Raw genomic sequence first — 18,395 nt, 5'->3', positions numbered from 1 at the left:
TAAGCTTTTAGCGTTACTCTTTATTTTTGAATTTAAGAACTCATATGAAGAGTTTGTGGGAGATGCTCTATACGAGTATTTGTTCTAAAAAATAGTCAAAGTAAATTAGACAATGAAGGATAAAATCTTAAATACTCGAGTTATCCAATTTATACTCATGATAATGTAATTATTGGAGAATAATTTTTTAAAAATCTCATTATATCATCTAAAATACTAGAAATTCATAAATTTTCATTTGGTTGTAATATGATTCAATAAAAATGTATAGAACTCCATAAAAAGAATTTTTAATTCTCGAGCACCTATTTTGAGGTATCCGTTTGATATTTATTATGACTTTAGTGATTCAAATGATATCCTGTTAAATTTATTGATGAAACTAGTATATGATCTTCAGCTGAGTGACCACTTTGATATTTAACCCATAAAAATTATCGAGGACAAGTATTATACATTACTTGAGTTTTTTGTTTATGATACAAAGCAGGACGAGTTCCAAATGCAGGGATCGATCGAAGACAAAACTAATTAAACAAACCAACCACGAAAGATCGAAAGAACTACCTTTGACGCTAAAATATACTTAACTGATTAACCTCTTACACTAAACAAATATTTGAACGCGTTAATGTTTGCACCTTCCTCCTCAATGTATTACACCCGCAGTTAAGTTACTTAACATGTTGCATAACTCTTTCAATCCAGCAATTACTTAAACACCAGACGAAAACTACGGTGTTTATAGATTTCGAAAATCCGGACTCACCGATTGAGACACCAATTTATGATTTATCAGATAATTTTTAAAGAATTAAATAAAATATCGAGAATTTATAAAAGTTTATCAAATCGTTCAAAAATAAATTTGTTAAAAATTATTGACAAATTTTGAAAATTGAATAATTTTTATAACATACAAAGAACACATTATTACATATTGACTTTCTCGACAGCGACTATAGAGTGAAGAGATTTGTGGATACAATTTGGTCCGAAGTGTGGATCCCACAAGACGAAGTCAAACAAGTACCTATCGGATTTGATTAATTCGTAACTTACTTTTACTTTTACATTTAATTTAAATAAATATTTAGTTTTTGTTTAGAGAAATTTTTTTATAAAATTTTTAAAAAATTATTTATAAGAACCTTCTCTATTTCAATATTAAAAACCTAACTGAGGGACAAAGGGAGCATAATTAGGGAACTAAAATTTAAATTTATCTAAAAATATTTGCTTGAGTGCCATTTCTGGTAATTATTAAGGAAAATAAAATTTAAAAAATTACAAATTTTTGAAGTTTGTGTCCAACAATATTCATCATATATTAAACCATATTTAAGCAATTAACTTGACAAATTAGTAAAGAAGTACCGAAAAAATTGTTTATAACTCAAAATTGTTTAAAATAAAAATGTTAAATGTTAAAATTTTAAGTTATTATCTCTTTCAGTAATGTTATAAATTTAATAGTAACTTTTAAAAGTTACGATGTAAGAATAATATTGTTTACTTTTACCAAATAAAATTATATAAAAATAGCATTTACTTAAAATAGTGCTTCTACCAACTTCCAACTCCCAACTACTTTTTGATTTTAAGCCAGGTATATTACGTAAATAAAATCTTTTAACTTAAAATAAATAAAAAACACTAAAAGCCCACCAAGCAGCCTTGTTGGAGCATCTTAGAGTTGCTTGTATTTTTGACACATCTCTTATCAATATTTACTTCAACATTATCAAAATATATTTAAAAATAGATGATTATTATATGAGCACCAGTACAATTTCAATGGAAAGCCACCAAAGGTGTCATTTATACACAAAAATGCTATAAATTCAAAATATTATTATAAGAAATTTTCTTAAATACTTTATAAATGAAATTTTTCCTTAAAATAATATGGGAACATACCTATATTCGTATACGCTTACGAATTAAATTGCAACACATATATCATGTCACGTCATTAGCCACGAACTAAATTATATTCCCCACGTCCCAATTTATCTGTTATGTTTAACTTTTTGCGGTCAAATTGATCAAATTTTGACTGAAAATTTTGTATAACATATAATCGAAAAAAATTATATCATTAGAAAGTACACGTAATCTACTTTAAAACGTATTGTTTGGTTTTTCAAAAAAATGAAAAATTTATATTTAATTTACGGCCAAAATTGAGTCAATATGACCCAAAAAATCAAATATGACAGATAAATTGAAACGGGGAATAACGCATATCATGTCACGTCATTACCAGTGTGTTATTTTGACACTCATTTTAGCACTCAATTTTCTTATCTCTATCCACAGGCAAGAAGAAGTCTTTGTTTCAAAATTTATTTATAAGCAAACAAATGAATGATACGTACGAGAACAAATGCCTTCATTTCACAAACATTTCCACCTCCCATCTCATCACATCTACTTCCATATAAACGCCCACACTCCTCAATTTTCAGCTTTATATATTCGATCATAGCTTCAAATATTCTCACTTGTTTTCTCAAACTGTACCTACCCTATATGGCGACTGCAGACGAACTTTCAACCCTAGATTTCATCAGACAACATCTGTTCCTCGACACATTTTCTCCTGTTGATACCTCTCTACTAGAAGAATATGCTCAGTTTTTAACATCGCCTTCACCAACTTGTTCGCACAATTCAAACGACTCATCTTCCTCGTCTTCGTTGTCATCGCCAAAAGTAATACACTCATGCAGTACAGATACGAGAGAACCAGATAATTTAACTTTCTCGTACCACCAACCGTCTGATCTCTATTCGTTACAAAAATCTGAGTGGTCGGAGAAAAATCAAGTGATCAACTCTGACAAAATCAATGAAGATGAAAACGTACACTACAGAGGGGTACGAAGAAGGCCGTGGGGGAAATTTGCAGCAGAAATGCGTGATCCGAAACGTAGAGGCTCGAGAATATGGCTGGGGACGTATGTGACACCAATTGAAGCTGCTAAAGCTTATGATCGAGCTGCGTATAAGTTACGTGGAAGCAAAGCTATTCTCAACTTTCCTCTCGAGTTAACGAAATCCGAAAGCCACAATCAGCTCGTCGATGCAACTTACAAGGTCCGTAGCCAGAAATTTCAAAAGAGGAAGAGAAATGAGGGAAAAATGAAGCGTGAGATGAAGAAATTAGGGTTGAAGAGCAAGGAGAGACCTGAAAAGCAACCAAAAATATGTGATTGTAGTAGTGGTACTACCAGAAAAACGCACATTTCTGATCACGAGGTGTGTCAACCTCAGTCGATAACTTGGCCTGAAGCTATGGATAATTGGGATGACAAAATGAGTTTATTTGATTATCCTCTTCTTTCACCGTTGTCGCATCAATTTTCTTCGGTAGAATTTCAACATTTTATGGCGTAAAAACTGGCTTGGTGTTGTATGTAATGTAAATTAAGATAAATAATTGCTATTTGCTACTACCTTTGGTTAGTTTTTGAAGTTGCATGAGTCATGTTTCTTTTATTTTTTTCATCAAAGGGGTTCGCCGACATAGTTTTATTTTTCTTATTATTTTAGTTCTTTCGATGTTTTTCGAAACTTTGTTTCAGACAAGTAAAGTGATTAGTTAGAGTGATGTATTATGTATGTAATATGTTCACAGTTTTATTTATGCAAATTTTGGCAAGTGATTGATCCATAATTGTTTGCTAATTAAATTGCTTGTTTCAATAACTTAGTCTTAGCACATAAAAAATGGATAATAATCACAAATTGCAAATATAGTTTAGTTTTTTACTTGTCAATATATGTAATGAATTTTTTAGGGGTCATAATTTAATGAATTTTTTATCCAAATATTTTATATAAATAGATGTGAACAAAGTACTTTAATAGCCAAGTAAACTTTTAAAAGATAATCATATCAAGTAAACTTTTGACAAAACTCAAGCAAGACAAAAATAAATAGCTCTATCCTAGTCTCTCCGTCCCAAATTAATTGTTCACTTTAACTTATGGGTAATTTCAAATTTTTGAACACATATCTTCTTTATTTATTTTTAAAATTTTCTTTTTGTTAATAAAATTTTAAATCCTAAACTCTTAGTCACAAAACAAATTTAAAAATTAATTAACGGAAATATATGGTCGATGAACTTTAAATTATGTGTAAAAATCAAACTGGAAAAATAAATTGGGACGGAAAGAGTATTTTCTATGTGTGTATATGCAATTTCTAAAATATAATTAAACTAATATTTTTTCCGCCTATTGATTATTTATTGTTAACATTGTTCAATTTTTTTATGAAAAAAGTATTATTTAGAAATCCATGGCAGTGTGTTTATATATTATGAAGCTCACTACTCATTCATCACTTACAATTTCCACCTACAAATGTAAAAATACTACTGGCTAGTACCTCTATTTAACATTGAATCAATCAAAACAGATTCTCACTCTTCTCTTTTTTTATTGAAAATTAGTAGATATATATAGATTTTTTCGTCAATTACAATAAACATAGAAATGTTTCACAAGAAAAACAGTCTTGCCTTCCATGAGGAACATTGAAATGGTAAAAGTACATTCAATCATGTAGACCATGGTCAAACATATACTCATCTGTCCTATTAAATTGTATACGTTACTTTTTGGCACGTTTTTCAATTCTCATTTAAAACATAACTTCACAATATTTTTTTAATTTTTTTTTCCTGAACAAAAGTTTCATGTTTAAACTTTTGTTCAAAAAAAAATTGAAAAAAACATTATCAAACTATACTTTATAGAACGCTCAAAATACATGTAAATAGTAAACGTATAGAATGGAACGAGTATATATATAGAACATAGAGACACCCACCTAATTCCATACGAGACTAACAGTGTGCTCACTGCTCAGTGCATATAAACTTATGTTGACCAATGCATACACCTTGACTAAATACTACCTGAACCGTCATTTTTTACATTGAAGGACAGAAGATCGATATATATTTTAAGGTTATTGTAAAATATAATTTTTTAAATAATATTAAATATTTTTATTTTAAATAAAAATATAATATTTAAACTTTTATATAAAAAGAAAAATTTTAAAAATAAATTATAGAACAATTTTTTGTAATAATTTTAAAATATTTATCAAACATGAGTAAAAAGTATGTAAAAAATGCAGAGGGACGGAGGAAATAACAACTCCCATGAGTATTTCAATTCCTTTGATTTATTCATTCTACCTAATTTTATGTAGCCGGGTCCCCCTAATATTGATATACGGTTTATAAGGTCTGGATTCGAGACCAAGAATTATTGAAACATATTTTATTCTATTAATTATTATATTAGTAGGGAGTATCAATTTGTGGATGATCATCAAAGGCTCAAAGCCCATTAAATTCCTCTTTATATTTGAACTCGTAAAAAACAAATTTTGATTTCAATTCTGTAACTATATTATTTCGAAAACGATAAATATACCTTTAACGATCAAACAATTTTATATTAAGTTATGGTCCATCCCTTTTTTTGTTCAAATATTGATCGGAAATTAAAAATTATTTCTGAATTATTATTATTATTGTATTTTTTGAAAAAATATATGTATTTGAATATAAGATCAATAAAGAAAGTCTAACAAGTGTACGAGTTATGTGAGCAACAAATTGTGCCGGTGTCACAATACCTCGTTTAATAACAAATCTTATCCTAAGAAAAATATATTCAATCGAGTTTGTAGTTATATCATTTTTATTCATGATTTTTTGCACTCTCCTCAAAAACTCAACAACATCAGATGTCAAGAATCTAAATGTATCAAAGGCACAAGGCATGAACACAGGTTGATTATCTTTACATGTCTGATCATGTTTACGCACATTTGTCTCGACTGTTTTTTAGCTGTCTAACCAATTAGTTCATTTCCAAATCCACTCAAAGGAGAAATTTCAATTAGTCCATTTCCAAATCCACTCAAAGGAGAAATTTCATTTAGATCAACACAAGTATGTTTTCTTCAATTTCGCGTGTAAACTAACACGTCAGCCGGCATAAAAATTAATCTAACTTTATCGGGAGAAGTAAGAAAGTTAACATGTGTTTCCTTTTTAGCTGAAATCTCAGCTCTTCATAATAAATCATATAACATATCTTTTACCAAGTCATATCGATATTTAAACACTTGTTATTTTGGACAATGCACGACATGCTCTCCAAATACATCCATCTGACACGTGCACAGGAGACACTGAACTTTATTTGAAAATAAAGGCAATATCGTACGATATTTCATCGACGTTATACGCTGTCCTAATCCCTATATGTGCGCCATTAGTGAGAAATTCCTAGTATGTATGGCTCCCAGGAATTGGAAAATTGCAGTTTATTTGTCTCTCTAAAAAATTAAATTTATCACAAGATTCTCGAAAATACCACTAAAATAAAGATTTGCCAAACAATACATTGATTTTGGAAAAACAGATTCTTTAGTGAATGATTTAACCAGAATTATATCAGAGAGTATAGTTTGCAGCGACTCGTGTGCTAAAGTAAAATGATCTCTGATTAAATTATTTATATGTATTTTTTAATAATATATTTTTTATTATTTTTCACATATAATATTAGTCAAAATTGAGTCAAATAGACACAAAAAAATCAAACAAATCATAAAAGAGGACAGGGTGAGTAGTTATTTTTTTAAAAAAATATGTGTACCCTAACTGTATTTTGCAAATTGCAAAAATAGAGGGCAGTATTATTTGTCATAAATACCCGCCTATAATTATACATGCATTCTTTGAAGAAGGTTCGATACTCCCTCGGTCCCAAAATGATGTTGCTATATTGACTTTCGATACAGTTCACGGTAAGTGATTGACTACTAATTTACGTCTAATCTATAATATCAAACATAGTCATGAGTGATCTCGTTGGATTCATATTTATGAGTATTTTAATACAGTGAAATTTTTATATTTAATAGTAATACGAATTTAAAGATATTAACGATCAAAAATGTGCATTGACAAACGTGTTCAACATAAAGATGAAACATTTTAGGTACGGAGGAAGTAATATTTTAAGGACTTTGACAATTTGACCAGAATACGTACACTGGTCTAATATAACATGACATGTGTCAATTGTCAACGCATTCTACACTACGGCCTGCATGTGATTGGGTCACGTGATTAGAGTCCAAATGGCTTTAATTACACAGACTTGTTCTCTTCTTACTTCACAGTTCATATCAGTTAGTTCGTCAGCGGTCAGACACCGTAATAATATTTCGGTTAAATAATGCTCCTTCCAACCCCCTCAATTTTTTATATCGAGGGACGCAATTCAGCACACACTTTATAATGGGGACGAGCACTTGGCTCGCACACACATTAACTAAAATATAATTAAAATATATTGAAAAATTAACTAAAATATAATGAAAAATTAATATGTAAGGTTTTAATGATAAAGATTATTATTGAAATCTTAATATAATTACAAAGTTTTCTCACTTTAATGATGGGAAAGATAAAATTGTAAACGAACTAAATTGTTCGTGAGCAAACTCAAACTCGACTTGATAGGGACTCAGTTTGTTAATAATTTGAGCTCGAATTCAAAAATATGTGCATTAAACTAACGAACTCGTTATGAGGCTTAACTTGTGTGGCTCAAGCTCGGTTCAATATTGACTCGAACTTGTACGACTCAAACCCGACTTATTAAAACTCGGAAAAAACTTACATATTTACTGAATTTTCATAATATTACCAACATTTTAAGTTTAAACTAAACTCCCACATATTTAATCCATGAATTCTTGGAATCCCCGAGGATAAAAATGCGGTTTACCTTGGTTCACGTGGTTTGCAGGCTATTACGTGAACCCGTAGGGTTTACAAGTGCGCACCCGAAGGGTAGCGGCTGCGGGTTATCTACGAAAAAAAATATGTTTCGATTGTGTCGAAACTGATAATAACTCGGTATATATGGATTTCAACGAGCTCGAGTTAAACATATTTTTTGTTCGATAAAAAATAAGCTCGATTTGTTAAGGACAAAACTCGTTTCAGGTCGTTTACAATATTTACGGATACTAATATCAGGTAAACAGAAAAGGCCCAGCGGATCCAAATTGAACAAAGCGGCCCAAACCTCTTCTTATCTTTCACTCTCGAACAACCTACAGAAGACTTGACTCGTAGGTTTGTACTCTAAGGGGTTATTTGTTAAATATGAATGATATTTTATGAATGAACGGTTTTCTGAATGAATGACAAATCTCAACGATGGATGAAAATGTCGTTTGATAAATAAATTTCATGTTTCTGAACCACGCTTTATTAATCTAATTAAATTAATTTAATTTAATTAAACTAATTTAATCTAACTAAACTAATTTATAAAAGATATGATTGAAATTATTTATTAGAAAATTAGGTGTTAAATTAGTTATCGAAAACTTAACTATTTATAATATCACCAATATATTTTTTAACGCGACAACCTAATATCTTGAAAAATATAAAAATAAATTTAGAAGTTTTGTGAAAAAATAAATTATATATTTTAGTATTAATAAATAAATTTCACAAATTACAAATTTCAATTAAATTATAAATAACACAACTACCCGTAATAAAAAAGACAAAATCAATGAAATTTGTTATCGAGAAATTATGTATAAATTTATCATTAAAACATCTAAGAAAAATATTAGTTTTAATGATAAAAATAAGAGTTTATCAACAAATTTTCATATAATATATTTATTTAATCTAATTACACGTTAATGGTAAATAAAAAATAAATTTATAAAAAGAAATTGATATTAAGAATGTTTGTTATCTATAAAGTACCCGTGTGAAAATTGATAATGGACCAATTACAAACCATTCAGATAGATTTTGGAGAGGCAATGGTTCAGAGATAATTTGATGTCGTCCTGAAAAATTATTTATTACAAAATTGCAAATAAACAATCTGAATGAATAAAACAGAACAATTCAGTCAATATCCTGTCATTCACCCGTTAACAAATGACCCCTAAATGTTGCTACAACGAACTAATGACATAATTTAAGTTTTACAATTTTTCATTTTCATCTGTCATCCTTTGTTGGTAATGGCATTTCTAAATTCAATATTCGCAAGTCAAAGTTGTGTCCGGTGATATGTTTGACTTTTTCAGTAGACCGGATAGGGAAGAACTAAGAAGATGAACATAAACGAGAGCTCTATCTTATCATTTTTGTTTCTATGTTTGGACTACATGTGATTAGGGCTGTCAAACGGATAATTTGGATACGAATCTGCCTGTATCCGGATCCGAACCCGAAAATCCGTATTCGTATCTGAAACCGAATCGGAAAATATTTAAAGAATAATATCTGAATCCGGATCCGACGGATACTATCCGGATACGGATAATATCCGGATCTGAATCTGATTTTCAGTCAGATTTTTTTATTTTATATTAAAAATTAAAAAAATTGAAAAAAATAAAAAAAATATAGTTAAAAATAAAAATTCATTTTTAAAAATTAAAATAAGTGATAAAGTGATTTAATTATATTTTAAATTTTCAAAAATTAATTTTATTTTTCTTTTCAATATAAACGTATTCTTTAAATTGTTGAACTCAAATGATTTAATTTTCTATATGTCTATAAAATTTGTATAAACATAATATTTAATATATATATGTGTGTGTATGTGTGTGTATACATAAACACACTATAAATTTAATATAATATATTTTCAAATTATTTAAATATTTAAATATAAAATATATTTATTCGGATTCGGATATTATCGGATACGAATATGCCTATATCCGTATCCGTATCCGCAATCGTCGGATTCGAATACAGATAATATCCGCTTTGTGTCGGATACGGATAATATCCGTTTTATTTCGGATACGAATGCGGATTTTTCGGACGAATATCGGATTTTTTGAATTTTTTTGACAGCCCTACATGTGATCAGTGATCTCATACGGTTATTATATTTTTGGTGCGGTAATTAGTAATTAGTAATTAGGAAAATAAAATTCAATTATTGTAGATTTTTTTATAAGTACCTAGAGTTCACCATATATAAATATTTAATTAAAAATTCAATCTTACGGAGTAAATATTTGTTAAAAATAAATAATACGTTATTTTTAAATAATTTTATAATTTGAATAAATCATTTTTCTTTTAAAAATGATTAATTTATATAAATTTATATTTACATAAAAATCAGTCTACACTAATATTATGATATAATCTGCACTTCAGTGTGAAAACATGATTATAAACCGCACTAATTAAAAAAAAATCTTCTATAATTACATTTAGGAACTCCAAATCTTTTATTAGTTCTATATGCTCGGTTCATTTGGTTCAGACTCATTGTATGAATTTCGTTTATTTCAAACTCATCCCTACGTTTGGTTAACTGTTTTTAAAATTTTGATATCCATTCTTTCAATCTAGGTGGAATCACATTTGATACCTCGGGGAATGTGGGTTTTAGAGAGGGATATGAGATATTAAATTAAATTTCATTTTAATTATTAAAATTAAATACAATCTTAAAATATATATCTTAAATATTATGTTGTTTAATTTTATATAAGTTATGCATATTTGTCATACTAGCCTAATCTGATTGCTTATTTCAAACTCATACTCTCCTGAACCTAACGACTACCTAATAGTTGCGAAGGATATTCAAATTGAGAATTTTGCCTATTACCCAAAATTTAATTAACAATCTAAATAAAATCTACATGAATATTTACAAATTGTTTGACAAATATTTCATTCTCATTATAAAATTTGTACAACCAAAAATTAACCCAGATCCGTTGTACATTGTATCGATCAGTGGCGGAGCCAGAATCCCATCCGAGAGAGGGCCAAATTATACTATCTATATATTTTATAACAGAATTATAAAATACATGAATAAAATACTAAGAAAAATATATCTCAAGCTGACATTAAGATCACTTACTTTTAAATTGTATGCTTAGATCAAAATAACTATTCAAAGTTATAAAATTAGCTGCAGATTTAAAAGGGAAGATAAGAGATTAGGGGTTTGTTTCACACATCTTATAAATCAACTTAATGACTTATAAACCCGTAATGACTTATCTAGGAATATTTTTCGACCTAATTTATAAATTGAATTTATAACTTATAAGCTGATAAGTTGAATGTTAGTAACAACATACTTTTTTCTCAAGTTATTTTGACTTTTTACTTTTTTATTGATTTTAATTTTAAAAGATATATTTTTTAAATATTAATCTAAATTAAAATATAAAAATTAAGATAATTTTATTTAAAAATTATTTATTTTAGTTCATTTATGTAAAAAGTTCTGACTTATAAATAAATTATCCAACACTTATATAACTTATAAGCATTTATATATTTATTACTTTTAAGTTGCATAATCCTTTCAAATCGTAAATTACATATTTTAAAATTTTCCAAACAAGTACTAAATTGAGTTATCGGAAACAAGAGAGGGCACAAGTCAGAGTTTCTGCAAAATGCAAGATAGAACTTGAACCTTAAGTAAAAGACATTTAAAATTATACAGACCTCAAATTTCAGGGAGGGTCCAGACCTACTCTGATCGGGTGATCTGGTAATGGCTCCGCCACAGTATTAAAAATAATTAGTGCAACTTATTATTTCATTATTAGTTTTGTATTCTAAGTATGAGTTGTTTACCAAGTCAATGCTACTTATACTTGGATAAGTCCGTTCATTGATGCACATGATTAGTGTGTAGGTTTGTTTAGAACGTTGAGAATAAGTGTTGTAATGGAGTATTTTTAGCACCCATTTAGTTTCAAATCTAGATATATATATATATATATATTGTAGGTATGTGCTTGTATTTTGTATTGAAGTGAATAAACAACAAACAGTTCTATTTTCTTAGTAGTGTGTGTTATTATTATTTTTAATAATAATAATTATTTTATGGGCTACATATAAGTATATCAATTATATTTGCTATTTATTATATTGGGTTAAATTAAGTGATCAAATAAGAAACACAATTAGATTTTAATTTATTGTATGGACCTAATAAGTGGATACCTAATACCAGGCCCAATTAAATTATAATGGGAGATTTAATTAGGTGGTATAGAAAAAGGGTTATAGTCCCCAATATATCAAGTACGCGTAACGGCTTATCTTCTACCCATCAGATAGAGCCATTGAGAAACCTAAGGAGTATTTAGTTGAGGAAGACAATAATCAAGGACACTATACAGATTCAGATACCGTTACGATTATCGCCTTATGGATTCAGGTACGCTTCCGCCTTCGGTTTAATCTCGATAATTAAATATGATGACTACGGTCCTTGTCTCTATTTTAGAGAATTATGTGTTTATAGAATTATTAAATTCTATCAATTGGCATCAGAGCTTCTTCATATTTTGATTATCGGGATATTTTTTCATTTCGAGAATGTGATATATAGTCTCTTATCTTTGATTAATTCAGTTATCGATTAACGAGATAAAACCTTTTGTGCGGCTTATGCACAATTCTATGTTTTAGATTCAGGAGATAGTACTCACAGGATGAAGTTATGGTTTTATATGTCATATTGGTCATTAACTTTATATTTTAGGTTTGTTTTTTAAATCAATTTGTATTTAATTGATTTTGGTGACTATCTTCTTCGTGCTTTGTAAATTGGAAATTTGTTAAGTCACGATTATGTAATCGTTCTTCTGCTCATGTCAATAACAATCTTAATGTAATTAGAATAACATGACATAATGGCTATTGTTGTGATAATTGGGTGTAGTATCTACTTAAATCTCTCTGAATTACAGTGTCTTCCTATTTGTTAAATATGGTAAGTACATATATTTGGGAAATAAATAAAGCTTGTAAAGAATATAATATATTTGTGAGTTAATTTATTTATTATTGGAAAATTATTATTAACCTATTTATTTAGGTGGTCAAATATTTTTTATATTAGTTGATTGAAGCAATATGTCGCCAAAGTGACCTCTTTTGTGTAGATTAATTAATTTAAAATTATTATTATGACGATAGAATATTTAATTTTACGCAAATTTTATCGGCCCAAAGGAAGGTAATATTTGGCCAAAATTAAAATATTCCTGTGATAATAAGTGTGTAGCAATATTAAGGTTTTCATGTGAATAATAAGTCGGTCCAAAGAAAGGCCTATTATTTGACAGAAATTAATTGCTAATACTTGATTATTGCATGGAGAGTACCAATTGTAAATTAAATTTGATGTCCAAAGACTAAAATTTAATGTTGCGCTAGGTATCTTGTGACGGTGTTGCCAATATTTAAAATTTATCACATTATTGTATATAGTAGTTTTGAGCATATGTCGTATATTTGTTTTCTATTTCAGTTACTACTAGTGTTAATTCTGCTTCCGCTCAGTTGAGCATGATTTCAATGTTGAATGGGACAAACTATGTCACGTGGAAAGAGAATGTTGAAATCGTTCTTGGGTGTATGGATCTCGACCTTACGCTAATGAAAGAGCAACCAGTTCCCACTACGGATGATCTCAAAACGGATCAAATTGAGAAATGGGAACGCTCTAATCGCATGTGTCTGGCGATCATGAAGCGAACGATTTCAACTGGCTTTCGGGGCTCTATTGCTGAAAGCACAAGTGCCAAGAAGTTCCTCTCCGAGATTGAGCAATATTTTGCTAAGAATGAGAAAGCGGAAACGAGTAATCTTTTGTCAAAACTCGTGACCATGAATTATAAAGGAAAGGGGAAAATAAGGGATTACATCATTGGGATGTCTAATCTTGCTGGAAAACTCAAGGAACTCAAGTTAGAACTTTCAGATGAGTTACTTGTTCACTTGGTTCTTATTTCTCCGCCTCCTCAGTTCGGACACTTTGTGGTGAGTTATAATACTCAAAAGGAAAAATGGACTCTTAATGAGCTCATTTCACACTGTGTGCAAGAGGAAGATAAGGTTTTGCGAGAGAAGACTGAGAGTGCTCACTTGGCATCAAGCTCTCATGATAAGAAGAGAAAGAGAGGTAAGTATATTGCAAGTGGAAAACCCAAGCATCAGTTGCAAGAGAAGCAGGATAAGGGAACAACCTGCTACTTTTGTAAGAAGGCTGGACACATGAAGAAAGAGTGTTCCAAATATGTTGCTTGGCGTGTGAAGAAGGGTAAGACTTCTGTCTTTGTTTGTTCTGAAGTTAATTTGGTTTCTGTACCTAAGGATACTTGGTGGGTAGACTCTGGTGCTACTACTCACATAAGTATATCTATGCAGGGTTGCCTGTGGAGCCGACCGCCAATTGATGCCGAAAGATTCATCTATGTGGGCAACGACAATAAAGTTTCAGTTGAAGCTGTTGGAACATTTAGATTATTATTAAAAACTGGTATTTATTTGGATTTATTTGAGACATTTGTTGCACCGTCTTTTAGACGGAATCTTATTTCTATTTCCTGTTTGAACAGATATGGCTACACTTGTTCTTTTGGAAATAATTAAGAATGTTTCTCTTTAAATTCAAATGTGGTTGCCACTGGTTCTTTGATTGATAATCTTTATATGTTTGATATTGTTGCTTTTAATAATGAAATTTTGCACTCAAGTGGAAGAGGTACAAAGCGTAAGTTAACTGAGAATTCTGCTATGTTGTGGCACAAACGATTAGGTCATATCTCTAAACATAGAATTCAGAGGCTTGTGAATGATAGAATTCTTGATCCCTTAGATTTAAGTGACTTTCAAGTCTGTGTAGAATGTATTAAGGGAAAACAAACAAACTCGAGAAAGTTAGGTGCCAATAGAGTTATGAGTGTCTTGGAACTGATTCATACCGAAATATGTGGACCATTCCCTACGGCCTCTTGGAACGATCAACGGTATTTTATCACGTTCATATATGATTACTCTAGGTATGGTTACCTATACTTGATACATGAGAAGTCACAAGCTTTGGACGTGTTTAAAGAGTATAAAGCTGAATTTGAACTTCAACTAAACAGTAGCATTAAAGATGTCAGATCTGATCGTGGTGGTGAATACTACGGTAGATATGATGGATCAGGTGAGCAACGTCCAGGACCCTTTGCTAACTTTCTAAAGGAGTGTGGAATTGTCCCTCAGTACACTATGCCAGGAAAACCAAATATGAATGGTGTTGCTGAGAGGCGAAACCGTAATCTTAAAGATATGGTGAGAAGTATGATAAGTCATTCTTCCTTGCCTGAATCACTTTGGGGAGATGCACTAAAGACTGCAATTTATATCCTTAACCGGGTTCCAACTAAAGCAGTGACCGAAACTCCTTACAAACTTTGGACTAAGAAAACACTTAGTATTAATCATTTACATGTTTGGGGTTGTCCAGCTGAGGCAAGGCCATATAGGCCGAATGAAAAGAAACGGGACTCTAGGACAGTTAGTTGTTATTTTGTTGGGTATCCGGAACGTACCCGCGGATTTAAATTTTATGATCCCGCTACTAGATCCTTCTTTGAGACTGATAATGCAAGATTTTTTGAGAATGTTGATTTTGGGAGGGAAGATATAGGTAAAAGTATTGTCTTTGAAGAAGATAGTCATGATCCTATTTATGACTCTGCCGAGAGCAATGATCAGATTATGATACCTATCATTGTTCAAGGCCCTCCGGTTCAAGATAACACTGAAATTCCCCATGAGGAACCAATTGAGCAAACTCAACAACCTCATGAATCACAAGAAGTGCCACTAAGGAGATCCACTAGAGAGCGAAAGAGCACAATTCCAGATGATTATATTGTTTTTCTACAAGAGCATGAAGATGGAGTTGGCATTGGGGAAGATGATCTTGTAAATCTTCAACAAGCCATGCAGACTCCTAACTCTCAAAAGTGGATTGATGTCATGAATGAAGAGATGCAATCTATGAAAGACAATGACGTTTGGGATCTTGTCGAGTTGCCTAAAGGCTCAAAACCTATTGGTTTTAAATGGGTATTTAAAACCAAAAGGGATTCGAGTGGTAACATCGAAAGATATAAGGCTCGTCTAGTCGCTAAAGGATTCACTCAAAAGAAAGGTATCGACTACAATGAGACTTTCTCTGCGGTTTCCACGAATGACTCATTTAGAATTTTTATGGCACTTGTGGCTCATTATGATCTAGAGCTACATCAGATGGACGTAAAGACTGCGTTTCTCAATGGAAATATTGGCGAGACAATTTATATGGTGCAGCCAGAAAACTTTATCATTGGAGATCCAAGGACTATGGTTTGCAAATTAAAGAAGTCCATATATGGTCTCAGGCAGGCTTCTCGTGAATGGTATCATAAATTTCATCATGTAATCACATCATATGGTTTCGAAGTGAACTTGGTGGAACATTGTGTATATCACAAGTTCAGTGGGAGCAAATTTTTTTTCTTCTCTTATACGTTGATGACATCTTACTTGCTACTAATGATATAGGCTTATTGCACGATACCAAGAAATTTCTCACTAATCAATTTGAGATGAAGGATCTTGGTAACGCCTCTTTTGTATTAGGAATTCAGATACATAGAGGTCGCTCTCGAGGTATTCTTGGATTGTCACAAAAGAGCTATATCGAAAAGATCCTGGAAAGGTATGGCATGAAAGATTGTGCACCAATGGATACACCCATGTCTAAGGGAGACAAATTTAGTCTCAAACAGTGTCCCAAGAATGAACTTGAGATATGGGAAATGAAAAGGATACCATATGCGTCGGCAGTGGGAAGCCTAATGTATGCTCAAGTTTGTACTCTTCCTGATATAACATTCATTGTTAAAATGTTGGGAAGATATTTGAGTAATCTGGAAATGGAGCAATGGAAAGCAGTGAAACGAGTCTTACGGTATTTGAAAAAAACAAAAGACTATATGCTCACATACAGGAAATCAGATCATCTAGAAATCATTGGATATTCGGATTCTGACTTTGGAGGATGCAAAGATGAAAGAAAATCTACTTCGGGATATGTTTATCTACTGGCTGGTGGAGTGATTTCATGGAGGTCTGCCAAACAGACGCTCATAGCTTCATCCACCATGGCTGCAGAATATATAACATGTTTTGTGGCATCCAATCAAGCTTTATGGCTGCGAAACTTTGTCACTGGTTTGCGTATCCTTGATGGTGTTGAAAGACCATTAAAGATATTTTGTGATAATAAATCAGTAGCGGAGTATTCAAACAACAATAGGAGCACTACAGATGCAAAACATATAGATATTAAGTTCCTAGTTGTTAAAAAAAAGATTCAGAGTGGACATATTTCGATATAACACATTGGCACTAATTCCATGATTGCGGATCCACTCACTAAGGTGTTAACACCTAAGGTCTTTCACGAGCATACTGCTCATATGGGTGTTACCTTATGTGATACTTTGGTTTAGTGGGAGTTTATATTTTGGTGTTTTATGTAATAAACATTGAGTTGTTTATGTTCTGCAGAATACAATTGATGGAATTTTATTAAATATCACTCTACTTTTGTTCAATTTTCTTATTGCGGTTTAACATTGAGTTGAGAAAATTGGAATCAATCTCGTTAGAGATTGCCTAAGGACTAGTTGGAAATAGACATTATATAGATCACATTACATGTAATTTCCATGCCACTTATCCATGCATTGATTCATGTCGTTGAATATATTTGTGCGGTGACCCTGGAAGGTTTAGTCACGTAAAGTTTGTGACGAATGCCGCCAGAATCTCATACATATATAGTAGACGTACCGAATTGTTTTGGTAAAATCTAAGGACGATAAATAGCATAAAGTTGCGCACTACAGTTTTGTATAATTGATTCTGGATTCAAATGAAGCCCAAGTGGGAGATTGTTATAATTATTTTTAATAATAATTATTATTTTATGTGCTACATATAAATATATCAATTATATTTGCTATTTATTATATTGGGTTAAATTAAGTGATCAAATAAGAAACCCAATTAGATTTTAATTTATTGTATGGATCTAATAAGTGGATACCTAATACCAGGCCCAATTAAATTATAAAGGGAGATTTAATTAGGTGGTATATAAAAAGGGTTATAGTCCCCAATATATCAAGTACGCGTAACGGCTTATCTTCTACCCATCAGAGAGAGCCATTGAGAAATCCTAAGGAGTATTTGGTTGAGGAAGACAATAATCAAGGACACTATACAGATTTAGATACCGTTACGATTATCGCCATATGGATTCAGGTACGCTTCCGCCTTCGGTTTAATCTCGATAATTAAATATGATGACTACAGTCCTTGTCTCTATTTTAGAGAATTATGTGTTTATAGAATTATTAAATTCTATCAGTGTGTTCTTTTTTAATTGTCTCTGTTTAA

At 30.8% G+C, this 18,395-nt stretch overlaps 1 protein-coding gene across 1 annotated transcript; it reads left to right on the top strand.

Annotated features, from left to right (window-relative positions):
- The first annotated feature begins 2,399 nt into the window (after positions 1-2,399).
- LOC141668016 (ethylene-responsive transcription factor ERF105-like) lies at positions 2,400-3,607 on the top strand. The gene has a single exon (XM_074474688.1). It carries the CDS (start codon positions 2,536-2,538, stop codon positions 3,400-3,402), a length of 867 nt encoding a protein of 288 aa, XP_074330789.1. The 5' UTR covers positions 2,400-2,535; the 3' UTR covers positions 3,403-3,607.
- Positions 3,608-18,395: the final 14,788 nt, after the last annotated feature.

This window comes from Apium graveolens, chromosome 6 (assembly GCF_009905375.1).
Source record: "Apium graveolens cultivar Ventura chromosome 6, ASM990537v1, whole genome shotgun sequence".
NCBI classification, from domain to species: Eukaryota; Viridiplantae; Streptophyta; class Magnoliopsida; order Apiales; family Apiaceae; genus Apium; species Apium graveolens.
Note: the sequence above shows the minus strand (reverse complement) of the source record. Positions and strands in the feature narration are given on the sequence as shown.

What these genes read in the sequence shown, in the direction of transcription:
- LOC141668016 (XM_074474688.1), top strand. Translation starts at nt 2,536, where the DNA reads ATGGCGACTGCAGACGAACTTTCAACCCTAGATTTCATCAGACAACAT.